Below are 26,658 nucleotides of genomic sequence, written 5' to 3' on the forward strand. Positions count from 1 at the left end.
CTTTGTCTTAATTTTGGTGGGTTTAAATAAAAACTGACATTCACATTTGAGAAAATAAAAATAAACCAACAATGCAATAAGTTGTAATATTATAATAGTCTATATTAAAATAATATTTTCTAATAGCGTAATTTATTATTATCTTATAAAACCTACCTATTAGTACTTAATGCTAGCACACGGGAAGATGGGGAAACACAAATATGAATGTAAGTTATTGTTTATGATCATTTATTTGCTTGGGTTATGAGTCCTACTTTTTCATAGTTCAATGCCCATTTCCCTTGGAGTTGGTGAGAGGTCTGTAGTCTTGCAATTCTCACGGTGACACAATATAACCAAATGCTGTGGCGATTCCCGGAAACGGAAGTGGAATAAAAATACCTCTTCTGCCTCATTTTATAATTCAGTGACTGTTGGTTCTCGGTTGGATTTGGGTGCTTCTCTATACAGTAATGCATATATTACAAGTGTTTCTCGATACAGTTGTGCATATATTAGTGTTTCTCAATTGTACAGTTGTGCATATATCAGTGTATAGTGTGAGTTAGTGGGATTTCGTTGTTAAAAATGAATTCGCGTAAGAAGGGAAAACCCATAAGAAGCGGAGACAGAAATACAGTGTTGAACGTTTTTCATTACTTTAAAACTTGTTACACTAATGCAAGTACTAGTTTTATTGTTGAAAAAACATCTGAGGCTACAGCGACGACAAGCAAACGTTCGATATACAGAATTAGAAATGAAGAACTAAAAGGAAATGTGCGTACCAGCGTACCCCAAGAAAGAGTCGTAAAAAGGTGGTTTATAGGAAAAATAGAGCACTGAAATATGGTGGTTTCATAATCATAATAAGTGCTATTAGAAGAATCGTGCACTCGTTCTTTGCAAAAAACTTACCCCCAACATTAAACGCTGTTTTATCTAAGGTGAATGAAGATCCAAACTTACCTGACTTTAAACGAACTACTTAATGGGAACTTCTCAAAGATTCAGGATTCTGCTTCGAACGGCGGAATAAGAAGTCATTAATTTTGGAAAGAGAGGATATAATTGTATGGAGGCACTCTTATTTGAGACAGATTAAAGAGTACAGACGACAGAAAAAAAATATAATTTACCTCGATGAAACCTGGGTAAATGTCGGACACAAAGCAAACAAAGTGTGGGTAGACAAGACTATAACTACTTCAAAAGACGCTTACATGGCGGGATTAACGACTGGATTGAAAGATCCGACCGAATGAGGGCCTCGTTTCGTCATCACACATGCCGGAGGTGAAAATGGTTTTGTGAAGGAGGCAAAAATCGTATTTCTAGCAAAGAAGGGAAAGGAAGATTACCACGATGAGATGGATGGTCCAAGATTTGAAAAATGGTTCGAAGACCAGCTTCTACCAAACCTTCAATCCAACTCAGTAATTGTAATGGACAATGCTCCATACCATTCTGTGAAAGTAGAAAAGGTACCTAACACAAAATCAAGAAAGGAAGATATAAAAAAAAGGGCTCAAGGAGAAAAATATAAACTTCCCTGACGACAGCTTAAAAAGAGAACTATTGAATGAGGTAGGCAAAGTTAAGCACTTGTACTCGGCCCACGTCGTCGATAAGCTCGCAAAAAGAAAAGGGTTTTCAATTTTACGTCTACCTCCTTACCATTGTGAACTCAACCCTATAGAGTTTGTTTGGAGCCAAGTGAAAAGGCACGTGGCTATGCATAACACTCAGTTTAAAGAAGACGTAATGGTTAAATTGATTGACAACGCATTCGACGCAGTTACAAACGATCAGTCGAAAAACTATTGTAATCACGTTGAACATATCGAAGACAACATGTGGAAGGCCAATAACCTGCAGGACGACATTGAACCCTTCATTATCCAGCTGGGCGTCTCATCCGATGAAGAAGAATCCTCCTTGAGTGAAATTGACGACTGTTCAACAACCAGTGAAATGTCTGGAGTAAATCAGTTATAATAAAGGTAGGCCTAAACAGCTTAATCATTCTGCAAGATTATTTAATACAAATTGTACAGTAGAAAAATCAAAGAACTTCGGCTTTATTTACCAAATCTTTGTATTTATATATATACTGTATAATAAAACAATCCGGGAAAAATATTTGGAAGTTAACTTATCATTCACCTACTGACAATAGCACAATGATTTCTTATTGTCATTGTCTATATTTTGTACTGTAGTAGCCTATACATAATATACAACTGTGGGTGTTTGGTCAAAAATTTGATGTCTTATTTTTTGTTATTGTTCAATTGTACTAAAAATTAGAGATACGAATATATAAGAAAAAAATTTTTATTTTGAATATTAAGCGAGATATGGAGCTTGAAAGTAGTAAATTTTTAAACTTTGGTACCAGTTCACAGGGAGAATGGGTAATGCGATTCTCACCAAAATTTGCATTCAGGTGTGGAAAAATAAGATAATAATCACTAGCTATTTAAAATTTAAAATTTTTAAAAAAATTTTATTTTTTATTTTTTATAAATTTTTTAAAAAATTAAAAAATTTTTTAAAAAAATTTCAAAATAGCTGTTTGTTTTTGGGAAAAATGTATCTGTATGTTGAAACAAAAAAAAATGTGATATGTTAACTCGTTTGGGCTGTGAATTCGTACCTTTGATGCCTTGCGCTGTCGGAGCACTACTCGTTGAGAGTGTGTACACTAACACCGGGGCTTTAGAATACAACGATAAACGTATTATTTCAATGCTAAAGGATGTTAATAATTACGTGATGTTAAAGTATTCTAAAGCCCCGGTGTTAGTGTACAAACTCTCAACGAGTAGTGCTCCGACAGCGCAAGGCATCAAAGGTACGAATTCACAGCCCAAACGAGTTAACATATCACATTTTTTTAAATTTCAACATACAGTTACATTTTTCCCAAAAACAAACAGCTATTTTTAAATTTTTTAAAAAATTTTTTTTAATTTTTTAAAAAAATTTTAAAAAATAAAAAATAAAATTTTTAAAAAAATTTTTAATTTTAAATAGCTAGTGATTATTATCTTATTTTTACACACCTGAATGCAAATTTTGGTGAGAATCGCATTACCCGTTCTCCCTGTGAACTGGTACCAAAGATTAAAAATTTACTACTTTCAAGCTCCATATCTCGCTTAATATTCAAAATAAAAAATTGTTTCTTATATATTTGTATCTCTAATTTTTAGTACAATTAAACAATAACAAAAAATCAGACATGAAAATTTGCGACCAAACACCCTTAATACTTGTGCTTGATAAATTCTCATTGCACAGTGAAATTGTTGGTAACATTTTATCCTTAGATATTTTATAGATTTTAACGACACAATTTAAATTTGCCTTGTCTTAATGCACTTTATTACATACAGTTATATTGTGTCTAAAGCATATACAAATTATGAATATAAAATATATAAAAAAAAGTTTAAATGATACGTGACCGCTGGAGGTTAGTTGCAGTGCATGCTGAAAGCGGTCACGTATCACTAAAGCTACCATATCTCAGTTAATACTTGTCCAATTTAAAAAATAAGGTGTCAATCGATTTGTAATAAAATTGCCTTAAAAAAGTTATTCTTGTAAAGTTTTTGTAAAATCAACGGTTTTCCAGTTATTTAAGAAACAAAATTTTAAATGGTCGCCATTTTTTTATTAATTTGAAAAATTTTCATGAATTTTTGTTTTTTATCACAATAGACTTAGACAAATCTAGTAGTCATAAATGTTTGTGCAAAAATTCCATTTTGTATGTTTAACCATTCTTAAAAAAGGAAAAAAACAAAATGACGGCTGTGTGAGTAACTAAGGACTTCCGGACAATTTAAATATGATATTTTACAAGAAAATTTCCATTTACAAAATTCAACGTCATCATCTACACATTAACCCTTTCAGACCCAGTACACTCATTTGTGTAGGTAAATTTTTAAGTCCTGACAACCTAACCAACACGATTGTGTAGGTTAGATGTTTATTTGTTTTTTTGAAGTTTCTGGATCTTTCTGTTGCTCAGACCTGTATGCATCGATTGTGTAGGTTATGGAGATCAGCTGGGAATTTTTGTTTTGCAGTCTGCCTTCATGTCTTATGGTAACACTGATTGTTTTGTTGCAATGTCAAGGTAAGATAGGAGAAAGAGGCAACTGTTAAGGTTAATGACTGTTTTATTTATGTTTTTAAACGTATATAATGCTAATTATTGCTGAAACTGAAATGGTTAATATGGTATTATGAAGGTTTCGTCTTTAAAACAAACCTAATCAATAATTTTAGTATTTGAAATCAAAATTTGCTCAGGACTTAAAGTCGAGATGACTAAGATTCCCGGGTCTGAAAGGGGTATAATCGCAAGAGAAAGCAAAAAAGGTCAATGATTTTAATGGCCCGATTTTCTCGTTGCTGTGACACCGCTCTGTACAGTGAACCCGTAGAACGACCGATGTCAACAGTGTGGCTTGGCTAGTAGTACGGAAACCCAATATAAAATACATTAGCTTAGGCTTTCCCATACTGCCAACTAAAGCTCGGATCGACAGTAGCCCCTGATAATTCGAAGTGATTTTTTTTATTATTGCAGTTTCTACAATTCGAATTTGTACTTACTTGAGCCACTACAATTTGAATTTGGTTGCCATAATTTGAGTTGTTACCTCCAAAATTCGAAGTCAACCTCTACAATTCGAACTGTGTCACCGTAAGCCTCTGTAATTCGAATTTAGAACAAAAAATATGCCTGTTGAAACATGAACTGATGCTCTTATTGATGTTCCACAATGTGTTCATTAGTCTCCGTTCTCTCAAACTCTCTACACTTAAAACTGGGACCTTCATAATTCAAACTTAATTTATTCTGACCTCTATAATTCAAACTCTCTATATTTCAAACTTCCTATAATTTGAAATATATTGTCTTTCCTCTGAAATTTGAATTAGCGAGGTTCTACTGTACTCTTGTATTGAATATAATACTTTGCAAACCAAGTAAGTTTTTAGTTTTAGTTTAAATTTGCAACTGTTTATATGACACTTTAATTCTTTGGCAATTTTCTGAAATAGCTTGCTCCTTTGTGTAAAATTCAAGTCTATGGTGAGTGGGTATGATTTCATTCTTTTTTCGTGTGTTGAAATGGTGTTTTTCTTGTTCTAAAATTGTATCCTTCTTAAAGTTTAAAAATATCACAATAGTGTCCAAAATAAACTGACCATAAACTGTTAATATGAAAATGAGATTTTATTTGCCAGTTAATATTCCATGCAAATACATTGGTACGTCAAATTAGTCATAACATAACATTAATTAAAATCCAGTGGAGTCAGTGTTCTTGACATATAATCTCCTATTGAGTATAATGGCTGATTACAAAGAAAGTTATTTATTTTAATCTTGAAATCCTTATCACTAAGTAATCTTATGGCTAGTGGTAACTTGTTATAAAATTTACTGCTTAAATTAATGGTTTTTTTATCAGTCTTAGCAAATCTAACATAAGGAAGATTTATATTACATTTATGACGAGTATTATGGCAGTGTATATCTGTCCTATAATCCAGCTGATCTAATTGTGGTCTTAAATATAACAGGCATTGCTTAATAAATAGAGAAAACAGTGTTAATATTTGGTATTCTTTAAAAAATGCAGTGCAATCATGGTGCCTATCTACAGCAGCTATTACCCTAATTGCCCTTTGCTGCAGATTGAAAATTTCTTTTTCCTACAGTCACCCGACAAATTTGGCTTCCTTGTACTGTTTATAGTACAGAAAGCTGCTAATTGCTGCATATTTATGCTTTGCCGTATGGTTTATACTTTGCCGTACGGTTTATACTTTGCCGCACATCAGGATTCCAACGAAACAACACAAAACAGCGTGGTTCCATTATGCACGTAATCTGTGTACGCTTGGAAATAGGCATGCGTAAACATTGCTCTCGTGTGCAGCAAAGTGCCACTTTCACCACTAGTTACACAAATAACTATTGCATGAGCAGAAGACCCCCAAACAAGTAACCCATAGCTTAAATGGCTATGAAAAGTCCAGTATGCCTGTATGAGAGAAGGCCGTTCTAGTTCGCCACATAATTGTTTAAGTGCAAATATACTTGAACTCAGTTTATTTTTTTAAACTATAACATGGTCATGCCAGGTCAAAGTAGAATCAAAAGTTAATCCTAAAAATTATGGATTTCTTTCATCCATTGGCGTACTGTGTACTTCACGCAGGTTAAACAAAACAGTTTTTGTCGTATCATTATTTAGAACAAGATTATTAGAAATTAACTAGTTTTCAGCCAGCTTTAGATTATGCACAGAGTCAACCAAAAGTTTTCATGATCTGCATGTCTAGTAATGATGGTTGTAGAAGAAAAAAGTTAGAAAAAAGCTCTAAAAATCATGTATGATGCCAACTGGCTGGAAAGTTCCAGAGGTTTCTTCAAAGACAATGAGCTACTTACAGTAATCAGCCTCTACATAATAGTTTAATAGAAACCATTATTTTGGCTTCAACCAAGAAACGCAAGCGACATGAAGAAGTACACAGCTATGGAATGGAACGAGAAATAGAACCAACTACAACCTCCCTGCTCATCGCCTTGGACTCTTTGAATGTAAGCCTACCTATGCCGGATCAAGATTCTTCAACATGCTGCCAGGAGAGCTGAAAGATGACAACCCTAAAACCTTGAAAGCTCGACTCACCCGTTGGTTCTGCAGGATGCCATTCTACAGCATAAAAGAATTTATGGACTGGCCTAATTTTGATTGTATTTGACAATAATTCATCTCATTTTTGTATTAATATTGTATTGACGCATTTCAAATCTCTAAGATTTTGAATAAAGATGATTTTCTGTCTGTCTGTCTGTGTCTTCGGCATATAAAACAATATTTATATATGTTAAGCATTTTAAAATGTTCCCTGCATGATGTATCTGGATGTAGGTTCTTTATTATTCTAATTGCTTTCTTTTGTTCTGTAAGTATTTTATCTAGATTTTCTAATTTAGATGAGCCATACAGACTTATTCCAAACTAAATGTGTGAATGAATGTATGAATGGTAAATAATTTTAAGAGTGGATTCACTGCACATCCCTGCCATTCCCTGCGTACCTGCCTGTCAACCTCTGTTATCTTGAAACCTCTGTTTATCTGTGGCTCTGCATTCTGTTATCAAACCCAGCTATAAGGTATTTCAATTATTTGGTCAGTGCCCAAGATTCTGAACCATACAGTACTACTGGGATAGTTATGGTATGTTATGAATTTATTTTAGTTTCTACTGACACCTTGCAGAATATTGGACAGTTTTCTAGAGACCAACTATACACTGATTGACATTTTCATCACCAACCAAAATTTTTATATGCTGACATATACACAAACATCAAGAAAAGGAAGTATCAACACGTAAACCACTTATATCTTAAATGATTGAGCGATAATTTGCTGAAATATATTAAAAAATTATCTTTCTTTTAAGACAAAAATCATAAAAGTCCATCAATTGGTTGATTCAGAATCATGTATAAAAAAAACCATGTCAAGTTATTATATATAAGACTAGCTGTACCCGCGGGCTTTGCCCCGTTTAACTTCATATGTGAGCTCGTTCGCATGGCTCAATCACGTCCTGGTTGAAGTTCGTTCGCTACGCTCACTCACCTTTAGGTTGGAGCTTGTTTGCTGCGCTCACACGTCCTGGTTGAAGTTCGTTCGCTACGCTCACTCACCTTTACGGTTGGAGCTCGTTCGCTGCGCTCACTTGCCTTCAGGTTAACTCGTTCGCTACGCTACCTCGCCTCCGGGTTGAAGTTTGTTCGCTACGCTCACTCACCTTTTGGTTTCAAATTAGCTGTTGTCAAATATTTAAAAAAAATAATAGTGCTGCACTCTGTTGGTAATCCTTGTAACTTTAATGCTATTGAACATCATAGAACAGAACCAACTTGTTTAATTGAAACAGCTGTTATGATTCATTAATTCCATTTAAATATGAGTACTCATTAGGTTAACATGGGAAACTCCAGAGCCACTGGGGCGGAGCCCGAGAGTCCGATCAAAATAAAAACCACTTAGTTTTCCTATTTAATGCCTAAAGAATCAGTGTACCAAATTTCAGCCTCCTAGGTAAATGGGAAGTGGGGGAATTAGTGATGAGTGAGTCAGTCAGTCAGTCAGTGAGGGCTTTGCCTTTTATATATACAGATACTACAGATACTTTTTTTATATATATAGATACTAGCTGTACCCGCGGGCTTTGCCCCGTTTAACTTCATAAGTGAGCTCGTTAGCATGGCTCAATCACGTCCTGGTTGAAGTTTGTTCGCTACGCTCACTCACCTTTAGGTTGGAGCTCGTTCGCTGCGCTCACTTGCCTTCAGGTTAGCTCGTTCGCTACGCTAACTCGCCTCCAGGTTGAACTTCGTTCGCTACGCTCATTCACCTTTTGGTTGCAAATTAGCTGTTGTCATAAATTAAAAAAAATAATAATAGTGCTGCATCCTGTTGGTAATCCTTGTAACTTTAATGCTATTGAACATCATAGAGCAGAACCAACTTGTTTAATTGAAACAGCTGTTAAGATTCATTAATTCCTTTTAAATATGAAAAATCCTAAGGTTAACATGGGAAACTCCAGAGCCACTGGGGCGGAGCCCGAAAGCGCGATCAGAATAAAAACCACTTAGTTTTCCTATTTAATGCCCAAAGCATCAGTGTACCGAATTTCAGCCTCCTAGGTAAATGGGAAGTGGGAGAATTAGTGATGAGTGAGTGAGTGAGTCAGTCAGTGAGGGCTTTGCCTTTTATATATTTAGATGTATTATTCACTAATACAGGGTTTATTTTTTTCAGAATCTTTTAAATTAACTTACTGTACAGGTTTATAACAGGATTTCTGTTATCTGTTTATTCGCATAACTGTCAGACTCACACTCTCGGATCTCATGTTTAGGAGTGTTGGACTGCAGTTGGAGCTAGTCTGTCTCTCTTATCTTTTGAATGTGTATAGGCCTACATACAGCACTAAAATATATTCCAAGCAATACAAAAAATACATACATAAATGGAAAAAGTGACTAACACAAATCTATGATTGTTACAGATATAAATGTGAAACAAAATAACCAGGACAACATCAGTGAGAGAAAAAGAATAAGAACAAATCAGAAGGTGTTTCCCATCAGAATCAGTACGTCAATTGTAAGCACCTTAATCAAACCAATTCAATTATTTCAAAGCCAACGAGCAAAAAGCCATAGTATTAGAGATTATAAACCACATAAATATTAGCAAATGATGTCCACATAAATTGTTAGAATTGTTTAAGTACAAGACCGCATAAAAAAATGAACGATTCACAATTACCAAGTCGTGTAAAATATTGGCTTACAGAAGCAAAACATGACTGTTTCTTTGTCCTTGGCTGTGATGGTAGCCCAGAGGTAAAGATTGGAGCCATTAGAGAGATTCTAAAGGGTTGTAGTAAACCTTTAAGATCCATGTTAGGCGTTGGCAAAATGGCTGAAAAGGGTGATGTCCGAGTGACTGATGTGGAACCAGAAACATTCAGAAACTTTTTAATTTGTATCTATGGAGCAAGTCATCTATTAATACCTAAGCTTACTTTTCAGGAAAAGGCAAAACTTCTCTATGTTTATGAAAAGTACTTGGTAGATGATTTGAAGAATGAATTAATTAAAGATATGAAAGATACACTTTCATTTGAGAACATATTTGTTGCTCTTTCCCACCCAGTCTGTTGTATAACAACAAGTCTCGAGAGCAAAATGGCTTCAATTGTGAGGTATAATCTAGCAAGATTAGTAAGTGATGCTAGATTTTTGGAGGTGAATAACAGTGGAATAACATGGATCCTGCAATTAGACTATATTCCAGTTGAAGAAATTGAACTCTGGCATGCAGTTTTGAAATGGGCCAAATCCAAAACCGATTCATTGGATGGAAATGTTCATCGGCAGTGCATTTTTGACTTTTTTAAAAACATTCGTTTTTTGACAATGAAAAACAATGAATTCTGGAATGAGGTTGTTTCTACAGAAATTCTTAACAAAGAAGAAATACATGCTATTTGCAGTTCGTTTGTATCAGGCAATCCCCATGACATAGAATATTTGAATACAGTTACAAGAAATCGCTCTGATAGATATCCCCCATCTCACTGTATAAACAGTTGTCAGTATCTTTGCAATCCTCATTTAACACATCTTAGTATCTCTGTTAGTTTGGCAAACCTTGAGCAGGGGAAAAGACAATATTCTCAATCTCATCCCTGGGCTGGGCATTTTTGGTATCTCTCGGTTCGTAGGAAAAGGGTGCAAAAGAATAATGAGTATTTTCAAGTTTATGTTAGTTGTAAGGGTAAAACTGAACAATTTAACTGTCCTAGTGATGTTGAGATCACACTCCTAAATCAGTGTGGAAAATCTGATGTAACCCAGAAGTTTACTGTAACGTTTAGTCCCTCACAACCAAACTCTGGGTTTTATAAGTTTTATAAGTGGGATTCTCTACTCGATGAAAATAATGGATTTGTTAAAGAAAACAGTGCAATTGTAATTGTTAAAATACAAAAAAAGTGTGTAAACTAGTGCCTGTTGGTTAAAAACAATGGCGCTAGTTACTCTTAGTTGGACATTGACACAGGTTAATGAGAGTAAATGAACATTTATTCCTTTGCTTTATATCTTGTCCTGATTAAGGACCATTACATGTAATTGAATCTACAATTTTATTTTGGCAACAACCCAGGTTTCTTTAAGCAAACTAGATGATGCTGATGCTTGCTGCCTATTTATCATTGAATTTAGTCTTATTATGTTAACAATTTCATTATTGATTGATCCAATACAACATAATGTACCGGTATTATAATTTAATGTAATGGTGTTTACTGTCCCTAACACTATTGTTTAAAGCTAACACTTAATTATGCAGTGCGTTTTTAAACGAAACACAAAGATTGATTTTCTTAACTCTAAATGTTGTCAGTAAACCAAAAGGAGTGTTGTTTATTTACTTGTATGTACTTGTTTGTAGGTACTTGTTTAAAGTTTACAGTTGTAAGAAAGTGTCATAGTGTTTCGAGACCTAGAACCTGATGTGTTCTATATGTTGTAAGAGGTGTAGAGGAAAACAAGACGAGGATAAAAAAGGATAGTGCTGGGAAGTTACAATTTGTGAACTATTTTTTTTAACTTCTAGCGCATAATAAATATTAGCTATTCTTCTGTCATTCTGGATCCTACCATACCTCAAAATGGGGATTCCATATCATAAAATGTCGTAAAACTATTGCTAAGTTGTGTTTAATTAGATACTGACAAAAATAACACCTATTGTTTTTATTAAATTGTTTTACATTTGTAATATAAACTACAGTTTATTGGGTGAATGTATGTTGTTTTAAATAATAAATTTTACTGTTCAAAAATCAAAGTAGCATAAAATACTGTCATTTTACAATAATTTAATATGGTTACAGTTTAAACTATGATCTAAGAGTAAATCGTTTGAAGATCTCTTGAGTGTAATAGTTTCCTGACATTGAACATTTTAAGTAAGCTTTGTCAAACAGCCCGTTTAGACTCAGATGCTGTATCAAAGTTATATCAGTCTTATCTGATAATATGGTCTTTGTTCTTATCTATTAATTATTCGGAGACTAACACTAACTTCATTTGGTTCTATGTGATGAAATCAGGAGATGTGTAAATGTCCAAGTGGTAACTATTATGTTTTGGTAAGCTTCCATAAATACTGTGTAACTGTGTGTTGTGTGTAACTGTTAATGTTCTGTGTTAACTGTGTTTCAAAAAGTAAATGTTGTCAATACTTTAAAGATAACAGCAGAGGCAAAGTGCTGTATTTAAGTGGCATTAAAGATGGATTGTTTTGTTTTGTGTGATACACAAACATTATAATTATGATAGTTATTTGATGCTGGGTCTTTATTGTTATGATGATTTCTGGTTATAAATTTCATAAATATTTGTTTAAAACATAGCTAATGTAGAAATAACAATCAGCAACAGTGACATAAAATTTTATGTTTATTGTTATTCTAATTATTGTATACTCAACTTTTGACTTTTTATCTACTATTAGTGTTACATTTTGTGTGTAATAAAATAACACTTAAAAATGGTTATTTTCTTTTTCCTTCCATTTTCAATTTTAGTTTGCATGTGTATGTCTCATCAGGCCTTACTGAAATAAAATTCATTGAGCGGAGTGAGCGAAGCTCTTATAAGTCGACTCTTATGCATTTCGTAATACGCAAACTCCTCCTAGACGGCTGAATCAATCGTTTTCAAATTTTGCATAGTGATAAAGACCATATCAGTGAGTGCCAACATCTATATAGCGTTAAAAAAGTCTCTCAGGAATCCGCCCCACTGGGTCACAAAGTTTCAATGTAATCCTTATGGAAGCAGTATTTGACACATAAACAAAAACATATGAACAGCTGTTGACTTTTGAATGCAGTAGATAAAGAAATAGCTGATAGCATTAATTCACAGATATTAGAACAGAAACGGTATGGATCATAAATATAATCAAATGACAACACTAGCTTGAGGTCCGTGACGTAGGAAGTGGTGAAGGAACTAGTAAAGGTGAGCAGTCTGGAGTGTGGAAACTGTTTATGACGATTAGATTCAGGTATCAGCATTCCTAAAATTCTATGGGAAGGGAGGAAAACGGGTCAGCGACGTAGGAATTGGTGAAGGAAGTAGTCAAGGCGAGCTGTCCGGAGTGTGAAAACTGTTTATGACGATTAGATTTAGGTATCTACATTCCTAAAATTCTATGGGAAGGGAAGAAAACAGGTCCGCGATGTAGGAAGTGGTGAAAGAAGTAGTCAAGGCGAGCTGTCCGGAGTGTGGAAACTGTTTATGACAATTAGATTAAGGTATCTGCAATCCTAAAATGCTATGGGAAGGGAGGAAAACGGGTCCGCGACGTAGGAAGTGGTGAAGGAAGTAATGAAGGCGAGTTGTTCGGAGTGTGGAAACTGTTTATGACGATTAGATTAAGATATCCACATTCCTAAAATTCTATGGGAAGGGAGGAAAACGGGTTCGCGACGTAGGAAGTGGTGAAGGAAGTAATGAAGGCGAGTTGTTCGGAGTGTGGGAAGTGTTTATGACGATTAAATTAAGGTATCTGCAATCCTAAAATGCTATGGGAAGGGAGGGAAACAGGTCCGTGATGTAGGAAGTGGTGAAGGAAGTAGTAAAGGCAAGATATCCGGAGTGTGGGAACTGTTTATGACGATTAGATTAAGGTTTCTGCAATCCTAACATGCTAAGGAAAGGGAGGGAAACAGGTCCGTGACGTAGGAAGTGGTGAAGGAAGTAGTAAATGCGAGCTGTCTGGAGTGTGGGAACTGTTTATGACGATTAGATTAAGGTATCTGCAATCCAAAAATGCTATGGAAAGGGAGGGAAACAGGTCCGTGACGAAGGAAGTGGGGAAGGAAGTAGTAAAGGCAAGTTGTTCGGAGTGTGAGATCTGTTTATGACCAATAGATTAAGGTATTTGCAATCCAATAATGCTAAGGGAAGGGAGGGAAACAGGTCCGAGACGTAGGAAGTGGTGAAGGAAGTAGTCAAGGCGAGCTGTCCGGAGTGTGGGAACTGTTTTTGACGATTAGATTAAGGTATCTACAATCTTAAAATTCTATGGGAAGAGAGGGAAACAGGTCCGCAACGTAAGAAGAGGTGAAGGAAGTAGTGAGGTGAGCAGTGTGGAGTGTGGGAACTGTCTTTGGCAATTACATTAATGTATCTGCCACTCCCAACATGCTATGGGAAGAGAGAGATACAGGTCCATGATGTAGGGGGTGGTGAAGGAAGTAGTAAAGGTGAGCAGTGTTGAGTGTGGGAATGGATTAATGTATCTGCAATGCTAAAATACTATGGGAAGATACTGTAGACTGTAGGTTAAAATAATTACGAAGCACGAATCGATACATATTTCGATACATGCAGCCGTTTACAATAGAAATTTACAACTGAGTTGACAACAGCTGATTTTTACTCCATAGAGGCTAAAACCAATGTTTACTCTATAGAGACTAAAAACGATATTTACTCCCTAAAGAGTAAAAATGCTACTTTAGACCCGCAACGCATGCATTAAAAACTACTGTTTTTACTGCAGTATGACAAAAACAATATAACACGAACCCTTGATGACTCCGCTCAATTTTGTGGATGCTTCTGCGAACGCCACCTAGTTACTGTATGCCATTTATTCAGGGTAGATTGTTACATCCCTGTTTAATACAGACATTCTATACAATATGCCTAGGCCCACTGGTGTGTCAGGCAAAGTATAAAGTACAGCAGAACCTCAATTTAATGTCACCTTTATAACCATCAGTTTCTGTTTCTGTTTTTTCCCCCTCTACAATTCTTAGATTATATTTAAACTAGCTTATGTACCCGTTCATTGCACAGGTTGGAAAAGAAGTATTGTAGGGGCAGGCAAGCAGTAAACTTTTGGGTCTATTTGACTTTACAAAAAACTTGTGAGCTTTGAGTTTTTTCTGGCCAAGTATTTTATATTGAACCTGCATGGGTGATTACTTCAAAATATCAAAACAAATTTGAAATAGGTACTTGACTTGGTATGAAAAACATTTAAAATAAAAATTATAGTTTACGCTAATTTGAAATACAAATACTTAATACTTATGTATTTTAATATAGGTACTTCAAGAATAATACTGCATACCAGGATGTGATCTGCAGTGGTTGCTGCTATTGCTTTTAATTTTTGTATTTCTGGATAAACTTATTTAGTAAATACTGTAGATATAACTTAATTTTGTGAATGGGTAATCGATTAGTATGAAGAAATAAAAGTGATGATATATAAAAACAGGTAACAACGTTTTTTAATTCATTTCTGTAAAACATTTTTATATACAACTAGCTGTTGTACCTGTACTTTGCAACGGGAAGAGAACACAAAACAGAAACATTTTGATCTTTACACATCAGTCTGTTGATAAAATAGTTACACATAAGCCTTTTAAAAACAAAATTTAACCTTTATGACCTTTATAGGATAGATGTTGTCATAAATGTAAAAAAATAATGGTACTGCACCCTGTTGGTAAACTTTTTAACTTTTTAATGCTATTCAATATCATAGAACCAACTTGTGTACGGTAGTTGAAACAGCTATCAAAATTCTTTTATTCCTTTTAAATATGATTACTCATACAGTTAACATGGGAAACTCCAGCGTCACTGGGGCGGAGCCCGATAGGACTTTTGAGATAAGAATGCGTCTATATGTTAATAGGGAATGTGAGCTATCATCATACCAAATTTCAGCCCAATCCGACCAGTATTTTTCGCGTTTACTTGTCACAAACATACATCCATACATCCAAACTTTCTCATTTATAATATTAGTAGGATATTGACAACTTGGTTTCCTTTGGGGGAATATATACAAAGGTTCTTTCCATTCGAGACTCTTGAACAGGCGACATAAAGTTGTCCATGACTGAAACAATCTTTCTGCAAATTTATCCCTACAAACTTCATAGTTTGCCCTTGGGCTTTGTTAATAGTGATGGCAAATGCCAGTTTCAAGGGAAACTGAATTCTTTTGAAATGAAACGGAAGATCTGTCGGGATTATTGGTATTCGTGGGATTACGTGTTCCCCTTTAGCGCAACCTGTCATGATTGTGGCACTAATCAAATTACTTTTTAGTTCTGTTATAACCAATCTGGTACCGTTGCAAAGTCTTGTTGCATCCAAGTTGCGCATCAACAGAACAGTTGCGCCAACTTTTAGTTTGAGTTTGTGTGAAGGGACTCCAGACAATTCTAAACTATTAAGAAATTCTGTAGGGTAGTTTGTAGCACCTTCCTGTATCAACTGAATCACAACTGTATCAATTGAAAAAAATGTAATATCTTCAGAGGGCAATTTTTTAAGCAAAGCGTCATTTATAGTGTTTACTGTCTCATTTAAGGGTGATAAATGCTGCGATCACAAAGCCACTCACTTGAAAGGTAGTTTTTTTCAAAGTCTGGAAACACGGAGGAAATAAGATCTTCAGTTGAGTCGACTTACTTGCAGAAATTTCTTGGTAGCTCAATTATTTGCTGTTCATTTGTTGGAATCTTACCTTCACCTATTTTCAGCAAGCTTAATGCAAATTCGCCGGCATTGCTGTCATTTTTTAAGAGAACCCTCATCTTTTCTGTGAGTTAAGAGTTTTGAAACATGTTCCCATAGGCGTGAGGACTTTAAACATGCACTTATTTCATCAGCAGGAGTGCCACGCTGGATTACAGGCAGTGTCTGTCTGAAGTCCTCAACCATCAAAACAACTAAGCCTCCCATCAATGTGTTGCTAACCCGAATGTCACGAAGGGAAAGCATCTAAAGCTCCTTTGTGGGCCATGGTGCACTCATCCCAAACTATTAAATTGCATTGACACAATAAAGCAGCCCTTTCTGAATCTTTGGGGATGTTGTATGTTGGCATTTCGACATTGGTTAAATTTAGTGGTAACTTAAATACAGAGTGGGCTGTTCTTCCTCCAGGCAAAAGGGTAGCCGCTATACCAGACGAAGCTACTGCAATTGCAATTTTATTTTCTTGTCTAATTGCAGCAAGTAAAACACTAATAAGAAATGTTTTGCCAGTGCCCCCAGGAGCATCCAGGAAGAATACTGCATCCTCTGCGTTTTCTATTTTGTTGATTATAGTGTCATAAATTTTTCTTTGTTGACTAGTAAGCTTAGGTAAATTTTCTCACTGGTGTTGTATGACAATTCTCTGAATATTTCTGAGTTTGCTTTCAGTCTGAGGATTTGGGAGTCCAAAAAAACTTAGATTCTTTCCACACATTTCAAAAACCTTCTTTTCAATATCACGAAGTGCCTCATTGTACACAATATCATTCGCCTCTTCAAGTTGAAACCTGTGCACAATATCTTCAGACATTTGGGTTCTGAATGTTTCCCAGAGTTCTGTTGGATTATACATTCTACATGAACTTATCATTATGGAGAAAAGGTAGCTGACGTGCGAGATTGATTGTACTGCTTCTTGGAGTATGTTCTTCTATATTTGGTCTTCTAAAAGACCCAAAGCTTGGCAGGTCTCTTTGTACGTATCAAAGACAGTATTTCTAATAGTTCTCAAATCAATGAAAGATTTTGGACCACAGATCTTGTAAAAGAATACGTAGACAAAAACATTCCACATTATTCGGATGAACAGTGTATACACGTCCTATAACAGCTGAGTACTTGACATCAGGATATTCTTGAACAGGTTGTCCCAATAGTCTTCGTTTGAATTCTCTTGTAGATGCATTCCAGGTGTAGTAGTGAGGTACATATGGGTAAAGGAGACCTTGTGCAAATAGATCTGTTTCACATAGTTTAAAAAATGCAGTCAACGTGGTATTAGGTTGATTTAGTAGCTTTTCTTGCATGTTGTTTTCATTGAAATATATCCGTTGACCATTTTCAAGATGAATACTTAAATGTGTGACAGTAGGATATCTTTCATGCACAGGAAAGGAGAATATTCTCCAAAAAGCTTCATTTGTGCTAACGTAGCGGCCGGTCTGGTAAATTTCAATTTCATTTCTTTCTATATTTGCTTGCACATCATTGTTTCGTAAGTTGAAAACTGCTTGGTCGCTACCTTGTGAATATACTTACAAACATACTTGATTGACTTTACCGAACTGCAATACTCGACATTTATGTGAGCATTGAACATTTTGGAAAGGACACGGTTGAATGGTACAATCCAAGAATTAAGTATAATGATATGATTGTTTCTATTAGCTGCTATGGTGATCTCTGCTTATTTTCCTCCGTCTTCAGGACCGCGTCTTCTGTTAAGTGGGTACCAGTGTTTTGTCTCGTTTACGCAAGACAATGTCTCTACTTTCAATTTCATCATTGACAACTACAGCAGCTACTTTGTTTGTCGTTGGGGCATTGAACCGCCTCTCATGTTCACCTGGAGGACGCCTATCAGCTCGAATTACTACCTTGAGGTCCTCCTCTGGCCACTGTTCCATAGCTACTTTAAAGGTGTTGATGAGTTGATTGTGAGTGTGAAGTAAATTTTGTATAGCATGTACAATATCATATGATAAACCTGAGATTACTTCGTGACGTCTTGCAGATTCTAAGGTTTCATCTCCTATGAAATAAACTTGTAAAAATTTGTGTTGCTGGTCAGGAGCTGGCAATAAAGATCCAAAGTTATGGTCAATTTGGCCATGAGCAGTAAACGTAGTAGGAAAGTTGTGTGAAATTGTCGGACCAGAAGTTCCGAATGACGTCATTTGGAAACAGGAATTATATTGCTGCGTCTTCTTTAAAAATGATATTGATGGCGTAGTTTCTCCTATCAAAAGGGTTCTTAATGGTTCTAGTGGCTCGTCAATAGTTGGAAGTCTTACTTTACCGGAAGCGCAGCAAAGTCTAGCACTTTCCCCATTCCACTTTAAGCACGACAATGTCTGCAACATATATTCATGCTCCCAAGTTGAAGCAGACCATGACTTTTATAGGGAATATCTGTATTATATGAAAAACAAATACCTCTAAAGGGATCCCAGTTCATGCGCAGAAAACGTGCTCGTTCTTCCCTTCTGTGTCTTAAATCATTTTCATGTTCCACTGGTGTCTAGTTCGCTCTTCTGTTCACATGTCTTTCATTATCATTAGAAAGACGAACTTCACGCTGAGCAGGCGTTTCTTCAGCACGCGAAGCAGCTGTCCTATCTGCATCTGCTGTTTGTCGGGCCTCACGCTGAGCAGGCGTTTCGTTAGCACGTGAAGCAGCCGTCCTATATGCATTTGCTGTTTGTCGGGCCTCACGATGAGCAGGTGTTTTGTCAGCATGCGAAGCAGCTGTCCTATATGCGTTTGCTGATTGTCGGGCCTCACGCTGAGAAGGCGTTGAAGCAGCTCGTCGTGAAGCAGTTGTTATTGTGCTCTTCAGCAAGCGTGCTTCTCGTTCTTCTATTGTTTCATTTCGTCGATACTCTTCTGGCATTTTTAGATTTTTGAGATAAGTTACTTTTTCTCTTTGGCATTATTAGGCATATTTAAGTGTTAAATGTTCCTAATATTCACCTATGTGAAACTGTACTAGTAAATATATCAATTTAAGACTTAGTTTTAATAAAAATAGTTAACTTTAAATCAAAATACAATTTTAAAGCAGAAACACAAACATTTGTCATATCAACACTGCAGGCTCATAACAACTAAGCTAACAATAATAACATCCTACAGCTGTGATTATTAAAGACAGTTGAAGAGGACAAAATCAAGCAAATATAAGTCAAATGTATGTATACAATAGTTAAATAAAATCCTCTTTGGCTTAGGTTAAATAGGTTTGTAGCAAAACACATCTAAATAAAAACACATCTTACTTGTCTAAATTAAAACAAAGTTAACAGCAAGTGCAAGTTAATTAATTAAGTTAAAATGGGAAAAATAATATGACCAGGCACTGTAATCAAACATGGACCACCAGCCACACTCGCAGATCGTCATCATAAAAGGTTCAGATATTACAACAGCATTCCAACTACTTGCAGTATCCAAACTCAACTCAATGGGAAAAGAGAGGTTACCATTGATTATAGAAAATAATATTAACCCTTTTTCGAATGATTTAAAAGTCAACTGCAAACAGCTTATTTTTAAAATATTGATTTAATTGAAGCAGCTGTGCTAAACGCCACTAAATTAACCATAATGTATAAAAAAGTATGCCATGTACATTCAGGCTGCGAAAGAGACAAAAAGTTGGTCCATTGAAAATGCCAACTTGTTTCACTCCTACCATTTAGTTTAGAAACGAAAATTTATTTGTATTACTTAACTTGAACTTGATAATAGTACGTTTTTGTTAACTCATAACGTGAATACTTAGGCTACCTATTATACAAAACCAATGATGGATTTTAAGGTATAATAAAAGAATGTGTTTAATGGTTTTCACTATAAACGAAGAGCTATCACAATAGTTCCAAATAGGAAAATAGAATGGGAAATAGGGTAATTTTCTATCATATTTTTGTGAAATTCAAATGGAAATTCACTCAGTCTATATATTTGCTGCGGCAGGGGAATTATATTACTGTTTGCACAAAAAAAAATTAAAAAATTAAGGGCCTAGGTTGATACAACAATGATTATAAAATCTTAATGATTTCCTATATCCATGAATGATTTCTTTTACAACGAATTATTCTCTGTAAAATATTACTACAGCATTTCACAAATATTAGAACAGACACAGAATAATAGAACAAAATAAATCAATGAACATAAATAAATGAAGTAACTGAAAGAATCATACAGTATACTAAAGAAATAACATTAAAATATAGTTTGACAGCTCCATTTAAGTAATGTTAAATAATCTTTACATTCGCGCTAGTGACATCATTATTTTAAATTTATAATCCTTACCCTCTCTGTTCTAATACTCGTGCAGTATTTAATATGTTTGAACCAGCTGTGTGGAATTGTGAAATCAAAATTCATTTGAAAGTTAGTTCTGCATGTTTACATTTTAAAACTTTGTATGTCTGTTCTTTGTTACCATGGATACCATCAATCAATATTTACTTTTAAATCTCTCGCCTCAAATTTTTGAAAGCCCACGGGGCAGAGCCCTAGGACAATATCGAAGCGGGAATGGTTCTATATGTATCCTCGGAGCTGTAGCTTCATTTGTGTGCAGTTTGAGCCCAGTCGGTTCAGTAGTCTTTGAGATTATCTCATACAAACACACAGACGCACAGTCAGACACCACCTCTTCTTTATAATAGTACTAGCAGAGTACCCGTCCTTCGTACAGGGTCGGCATATAAGTATAAACTGTTTATTACAGTTATGGGAGAGGACATGGTTTAAGAAAATTTGTTATTTTAATTTATACGGTATCCTATAATGTAGCACACATCTACCATAGCCCTAATGTTCTACCACTGCACCTAAACCATAAAAAAAATCGTTCTCATTGTGTACCACAACTATTTGTTGCCACTGTATAGTTGGTTCAAATTAGCTGTTGTCATAAATGCAAAAAACATAATAGTGCTGCACCCTGTTGGTAAGCCTTATAACTTTTAAATGCTAACATCATAGAACCAACTTGTGTAGTTGAAACGGCTGACAAAATTCTTTAATTCCTTTAAATATGAATGCTCGTAAAGTTAACATGAGAAACTCAAGAGCCACTGGGGCGGAGCCCGAAAGGATTTTTGAGGTAAGAATATGTCTATATGTTAATTGGGAATGTCAGCTATCATCATAACAAATTTCAACCTTGACGGTTTAGTATTTTTCGTGTTTACTTGTCACAAACATCCATACATCCAAACTTTCTTACTTGTAATATTAGTAGGATAAGTAAACTGTTGCAATATTGCTTGTTTATGGATATATTTTTATCAAACTTGGCATATTTATTTATTTTACACTAAGCTAATAATATTTTCCTAAAAATCACACTTCGTTACCCTCCCTGTAGCAGCAAACCGGGAAAACAGTAGGAAAATTGCAATCTATAGATGGTTTGTATGAATTTGGAGGCTACTTGAAAAAAATTAGAACTGCTTAACATGTCTTAGATTAACTTAACATAACCTGCACATCTTATTGTTTTTTTACATGTATATTTAGGTAAATTTAGTAATTGTGTTTCGCTAAACCTATGCTTAAATTAAACTAAAGAATATCATCAATACATAAATTGTGCATAGATTTTTGTGTTCTAAAACCTGTTGCATATGTGTAACCACATTTAATTATCAAATGGTAATACAAACTACTCTTATTTTATCTTAACATAGCTTTCAGTTCATATTTACTTTATTTGATAAATTTATATTTTTTGTTTTGCCACACCACTGATTAAATTAAACCAAGGAAAATATCATAAAACTAAGCAGTATACAGTGTTTTTTGTATCTATAATCAATGAAATATATGTTACTATGTTTACTTAATGGTAAGTTGTGAAAATTTTAAGTCAATGGAAGATGGAACTGATTAAAAGAACTGCTGGTTTTGTATAATAAGTTGTGGGTTGATATTTTTGTAGAGTAGAATCAGAGATGCAATGAAACATAATATACTGTATTTGCTATTACATTATTTAGTCCTTGATGCTTTGATAATCATATTAGTTTTGTCTGCTGTCTAATGCTTAATTATTTGTTTGACATTTTTTATAGTATAGATATAGTTTCTTTAAAATTTTGAAATACTATTGATAAGGCACACCAATATTTCTAAAGTTTATAACAGCTGATATTTTTTGCTAATGATTTATTGTGAGTGAAGAAACCACAAGATGGAAGAATTTGTGATCTAATATGAAGAAGAGTAAATTAAAAAAACAGTTCATTTAAATTTAATAATTAGTATTTTTGCAACGTCAAAATTGAAATTTAAAATGTCAAAAATTGAGAATAAAGATATGTAATTAAGGGAGATGAAGGTAAATCATGTATGTAAAAGTTTTTTTCAAAGATTTGGTAAGTTTATCTCATATCAGCCTACACAAGATTTAAAATTAATCAAAACCAAAATGGTGGTATCCACTACTTATCAGATTTAAAAGTCATAACTTAAACGTTTCTATTAAGGCCATAAAAGTTGAATTTTGTTTCTAAAATCCTGGCGGATGTGTAACTATTATATGCAACAGAAGTAAAGATTTTTTATTTTTTTATAATATAATATAAATACCTTGTCACAGCTCTGAAGTTTCTGTCTTTGGGTAAAGATTAAAATGTTTCTTTTTTGTGTCCTCTTCCCGTTGTAAAGCACGGGTACAACAGCTAGTATAAGATATGTATTATTCACTTGTACTCGCTTAACTGTTACACTCACACTCTTGCATCTCATATTTAGGAGTGTTGGACTGCAGTTGGAGCTAGTCTGTCTTTCTCATCTTTTGAAAGTGTATAAATACTACAATATATTTCAGACGATACAAAAATGCATGCATAAATGGCAAAAGGGACTAACACAAATCTATGATTGTTACAGATATAAATGTGAAACAAAATAACCAAGACATCATTGGGACAAAAAGAAGTCTGAAGGTATGTCGCCCATCAGCATCAACACGTCAATTGTAAGCACCTATAATTGAAGCATTCATTTATTTTGCACATTAACTAAGTCCACATAAATTGTCAGAATTGTTTAAGACCATAAGAAATGGACGATTCACAAATACCTAGTCATGTTAAATACTGGCTTACAGAAGCAAAACATGATTGTTTCTTTGTCCTTGGCTGTGATAGTGGCCCACTAGAGAGAATTGGAGTTATGAGAGAATTTTTAATGGGTTACAGTAAACCTTTCAGAACCATGTTGGGGGAAGGTGAAGTGGCTGAAAAAGGCGATATCCGAGTGACTGACGTGAAACCAGAAACATTCAGAAACTTTTTAATATGTATTTATGGAGCAAGTCATCTGTTAATACCTAAGCTTACTTTTGAGGAAAAGGCAAAACTTCTCTATGTTTATGAAAAGTACTTGGTAGATGATTTGAAGAATGAATTAATTAAAGATATGGAAACATCACTTTCATTTGAGAACATATTTGTTACTCTTTCACATCCAGTCTGTCGTGTAACACCAAGTCTCAAGAGCAAAATGGCTTCAATTGTGATCTATAATCTAGAAAGATTAGTATGTGATGCTAGATTTTTGGATGTGAATTATGATGGAATAAAGTGGATACTACAATTGAACCATATTCCAGTCGAAGAAGTTGAACTTTGGAATGCAGTTTTGAAATGGGCCAAATTCAAAACAAATTCAGTGGAAGGAAACGTTCTTCGTCAGTACATTTTTGTACTTTTAAAATACATCCGTTTTTTGACAATGAAAAACAATGAATTCTGGAATGGGGTTGTTTCTACAGAAATTCTTAACAAAGAAGAAATAAATGCTATCTGCAGTTCGTTAGTATCAGGTAAACTCCATGGCCTTGAGTACTTGAGTCAAATTAGAAGAAATCGCTACTACAAATATCCTGCATCCCTATGTATAAAAAGTTGTCTTATAGAACATCCCCAGTATCCTTACAAACCTCATTTTGCACATTTCCACTTCTCTATCAGTTTGGCAAACTTTATTGAGGCAAGGAATCAAGCATGGTCCCAAACTCATCCCTGGGCTGGGCATTATTGGTGCCTCTGTGTTGGTAGACGTGAGGTTGAACAGAATGACTATTTGCAAGTATATGTTTATTGTAATGGCAAAAATGAACAATTTAACTGTAATGCAGATGTTGAGATAAGTCTCATAAATCAGTGTGGGAAATCTGATGTAACCTGTAAGTTAACTACTATGTTTAGTTTAACAAATTGTAACCGAGGGTATAAACAATTTTATGAGTGGAATGCTCTACTCAATGAAGATAATGGATTTGTTAAAGACAACAATGCAATTGTAGTTGTTAAACTACAACAAGTTGAATCCATTAGGGCCTGATGTTTGAAAACAATGGCTTTAGTTACTCCTAGTTGGACATTGATACAAGTTAATGAGGGTAAATGAAAATTTGTTCCTTTTCTTATATCTTGTCCTGATTAAGGACCATGTTATTGAATCTACAATTTAATTTTGGCAACAACCCAAATTGCTCCAAGCAAACCTCAAGATGCTGATCAGATCATTGCTGCTTATTTTTTATTGAAATTAGTGTAATAAGGACAACGTTTTCTTTGTTGATTGATCCAATACAACATAATGTATTGTAATTCAATGTATTGGTGTACAGTGTCCCTAACACTATTGATTAAAGCTAACATGTATTTGCAGTGTGTTTTTAAACTAAGCACAAAGATTGATTTTTTCAACTCTACATGGTGTCAGTTAACCAAAATGAGTTTTGTTACTTGTATATACTTGTGTGTCTAGGTACTTGTTTAAAGTGTATTGTTGTAAGAAAGTTTCATAGTGTTTCGAGACCTAGAACCTGATGTGTTCTATAAGTTGTATGAGGTGTAGAGGAAAACAAGATGAGGAAAAAAAGGATAGAGCTGGGAAGTTACAATTTGTGTACCTACTATTTTTTTAACTTCTTGCCCATAATAAATATTAGCTATTCTTCTGTCATTCTGGATCCTACCATACCTCAAAATGGGGATTCCATATCATAAAATGCCGTAAAACTATTGCTAAGTTTTGTTTATTTAGATACTGACAAATAAAACACCAATTGTTTTATTTTCTTTTACATTTGTAACATAAACTCATCGAGTGAATTTTGAGTGTTATAGTTTCTTAACCTTGAACATTTTGTCAAACAAACCTCCTTGACTCAGATACTGTACCAAAGTTATAACAGTAAGTTAGAAGTCATATCAGAAAATATCGTCTTTGTTCTTATTTTTTTTTTTATTTGGAGACTTACAATAACTTCATTTGGTTCTAAGTGTTGGCAATCAGGAGATGTATAAATGACCAAGTGGTAACCATTATATTTTGTTAAGCTTCCATAAATAACTGTGTTTTGTGTGTCTGAATGTTCTCTGTTAACTGAGTTTCAAAAAGAAAATTTTGTCAATACTTTAAAGATAACAGCAGAGGCAAAGTGCAGTATTTAAGTGGCATTTCTGTAGCAAATTGTTGCAATTGACTATAAAAGTATGTGGTGTTGGACAGTTATATGTTTCAAAATTTTAAATATTTCAAAGTTTATCAACACAATTAGTTTGTATAGTATTTTTTACTCTAATTAAAAATTATTATTATATTCGTTGACCTGTATTTTAGTAATAAATCTATAACATGAGTCAAAACCCCAATTTCTAAAATTTTTCTATATCTATAGATAAAGATTAAATTCGTGTTTTATGTACAATTAGTTGTACTGGTGATTTTACGTAGTTCAAAAATTGTGCTAATTTTAATATGTCTCCCCCCAAGTATAGGCAGTCATATATTAGCAGCATTGTATGTGCACTTCATACATCTATTTAGGATTTGATGCTAAATACTTGGTACTGTAACTTCGTCTCTGACCCACCCAAGTAAGATGGATTGTTTTATTTTGTGTGATACACAAACATTATAATTATGATAGTTATTTGATGCTTGGCCTTTATGGTTATGACGATTTCTGGTCATAATTATTTGTTTAAAACATAGCTAGTGTAGATATAACACTCAGCAACAGTGACATTAATTCTTATGTTTATTGTTATCTAATTATTGTATACTCAACTTTTGATTGTTTATCTACTATAGTTCGGCCGCTTAGAAAGCGACCTCCTCTAGCATTGGTTTAGCATTAGCACGCAGGTCGCTTTCTAAGCGGCCGAACTATAGTAGTGTTACATTTTGTGTGTAATAAAATAACACTTAAACATGATCATTTTACTTTTTTTCTTCCATTTTCCATTTTAGTTTGTATGTGTATGTCTCATCAGGCCTTACTGGAATAAAATGCATTACTGTATGCCATTTATTCAGGGTAGATTGTTACAGCCCTGTTTAATAAAGACATTCTATACAATATATATGAAGCTTTTAGGCAAAGTATGAAATGGAGTAATAACA

At 34.4% G+C, this 26,658-nt stretch overlaps 2 protein-coding genes across 9 annotated transcripts in view; one reads left to right on the forward strand and one right to left on the reverse strand.

The window, feature by feature from the left end:
- The window catches only part of LOC128993607 (uncharacterized), a 76,619-nt gene that overhangs the window by 43,185 nt on the left and 6,776 nt on the right, over positions 1–26,658 (forward strand). For 2 of the 8 annotated variants that reach the window (XM_054417598.1, XM_054417599.1), the window contains one exon: positions 23,128–24,655. The exons of 1 other annotated variant lie outside the window; for it this stretch is intronic. In XM_054417598.1, the coding sequence (XP_054273573.1) occupies positions 23,302–24,585 (1,284 nt within the window). In that variant the 5' untranslated portion in view covers positions 23,128–23,301 and the 3' untranslated portion in view covers positions 24,586–24,655. Of the gene's footprint in view, positions 1–9,119; positions 12,184–23,127; positions 24,656–26,658 lie in introns of those variants that run through there. 5 more of the 8 variants (XM_054417601.1, XM_054417602.1, XM_054417604.1 and 2 more) reach the window with 3 other exon arrangements.
- On the reverse strand, positions 18,731–19,102 carry LOC128992842 (zinc finger protein 821-like). The gene has a single exon (XM_054416586.1). It carries the CDS (start codon positions 19,100–19,102, stop codon positions 18,731–18,733), a length of 372 nt encoding a protein of 123 aa, XP_054272561.1.

This window comes from Macrosteles quadrilineatus, unplaced genomic scaffold, assembly GCF_028750875.1.
Source record: "Macrosteles quadrilineatus isolate MER2022 unplaced genomic scaffold, UCM_ALF_1.0 Scaffold_4__1_contigs__length_99947679, whole genome shotgun sequence".
NCBI lineage: Eukaryota > Metazoa > Arthropoda > Insecta > Hemiptera > Cicadellidae > Macrosteles > Macrosteles quadrilineatus.

What these genes read in the sequence shown, in the direction of transcription:
- LOC128992842 (XM_054416586.1), bottom strand. Translation starts at nt 19,102, where the DNA reads ATGCCAGAAGAGTATCGACGAAATGAAACAATAGAAGAACGAGAAGCA.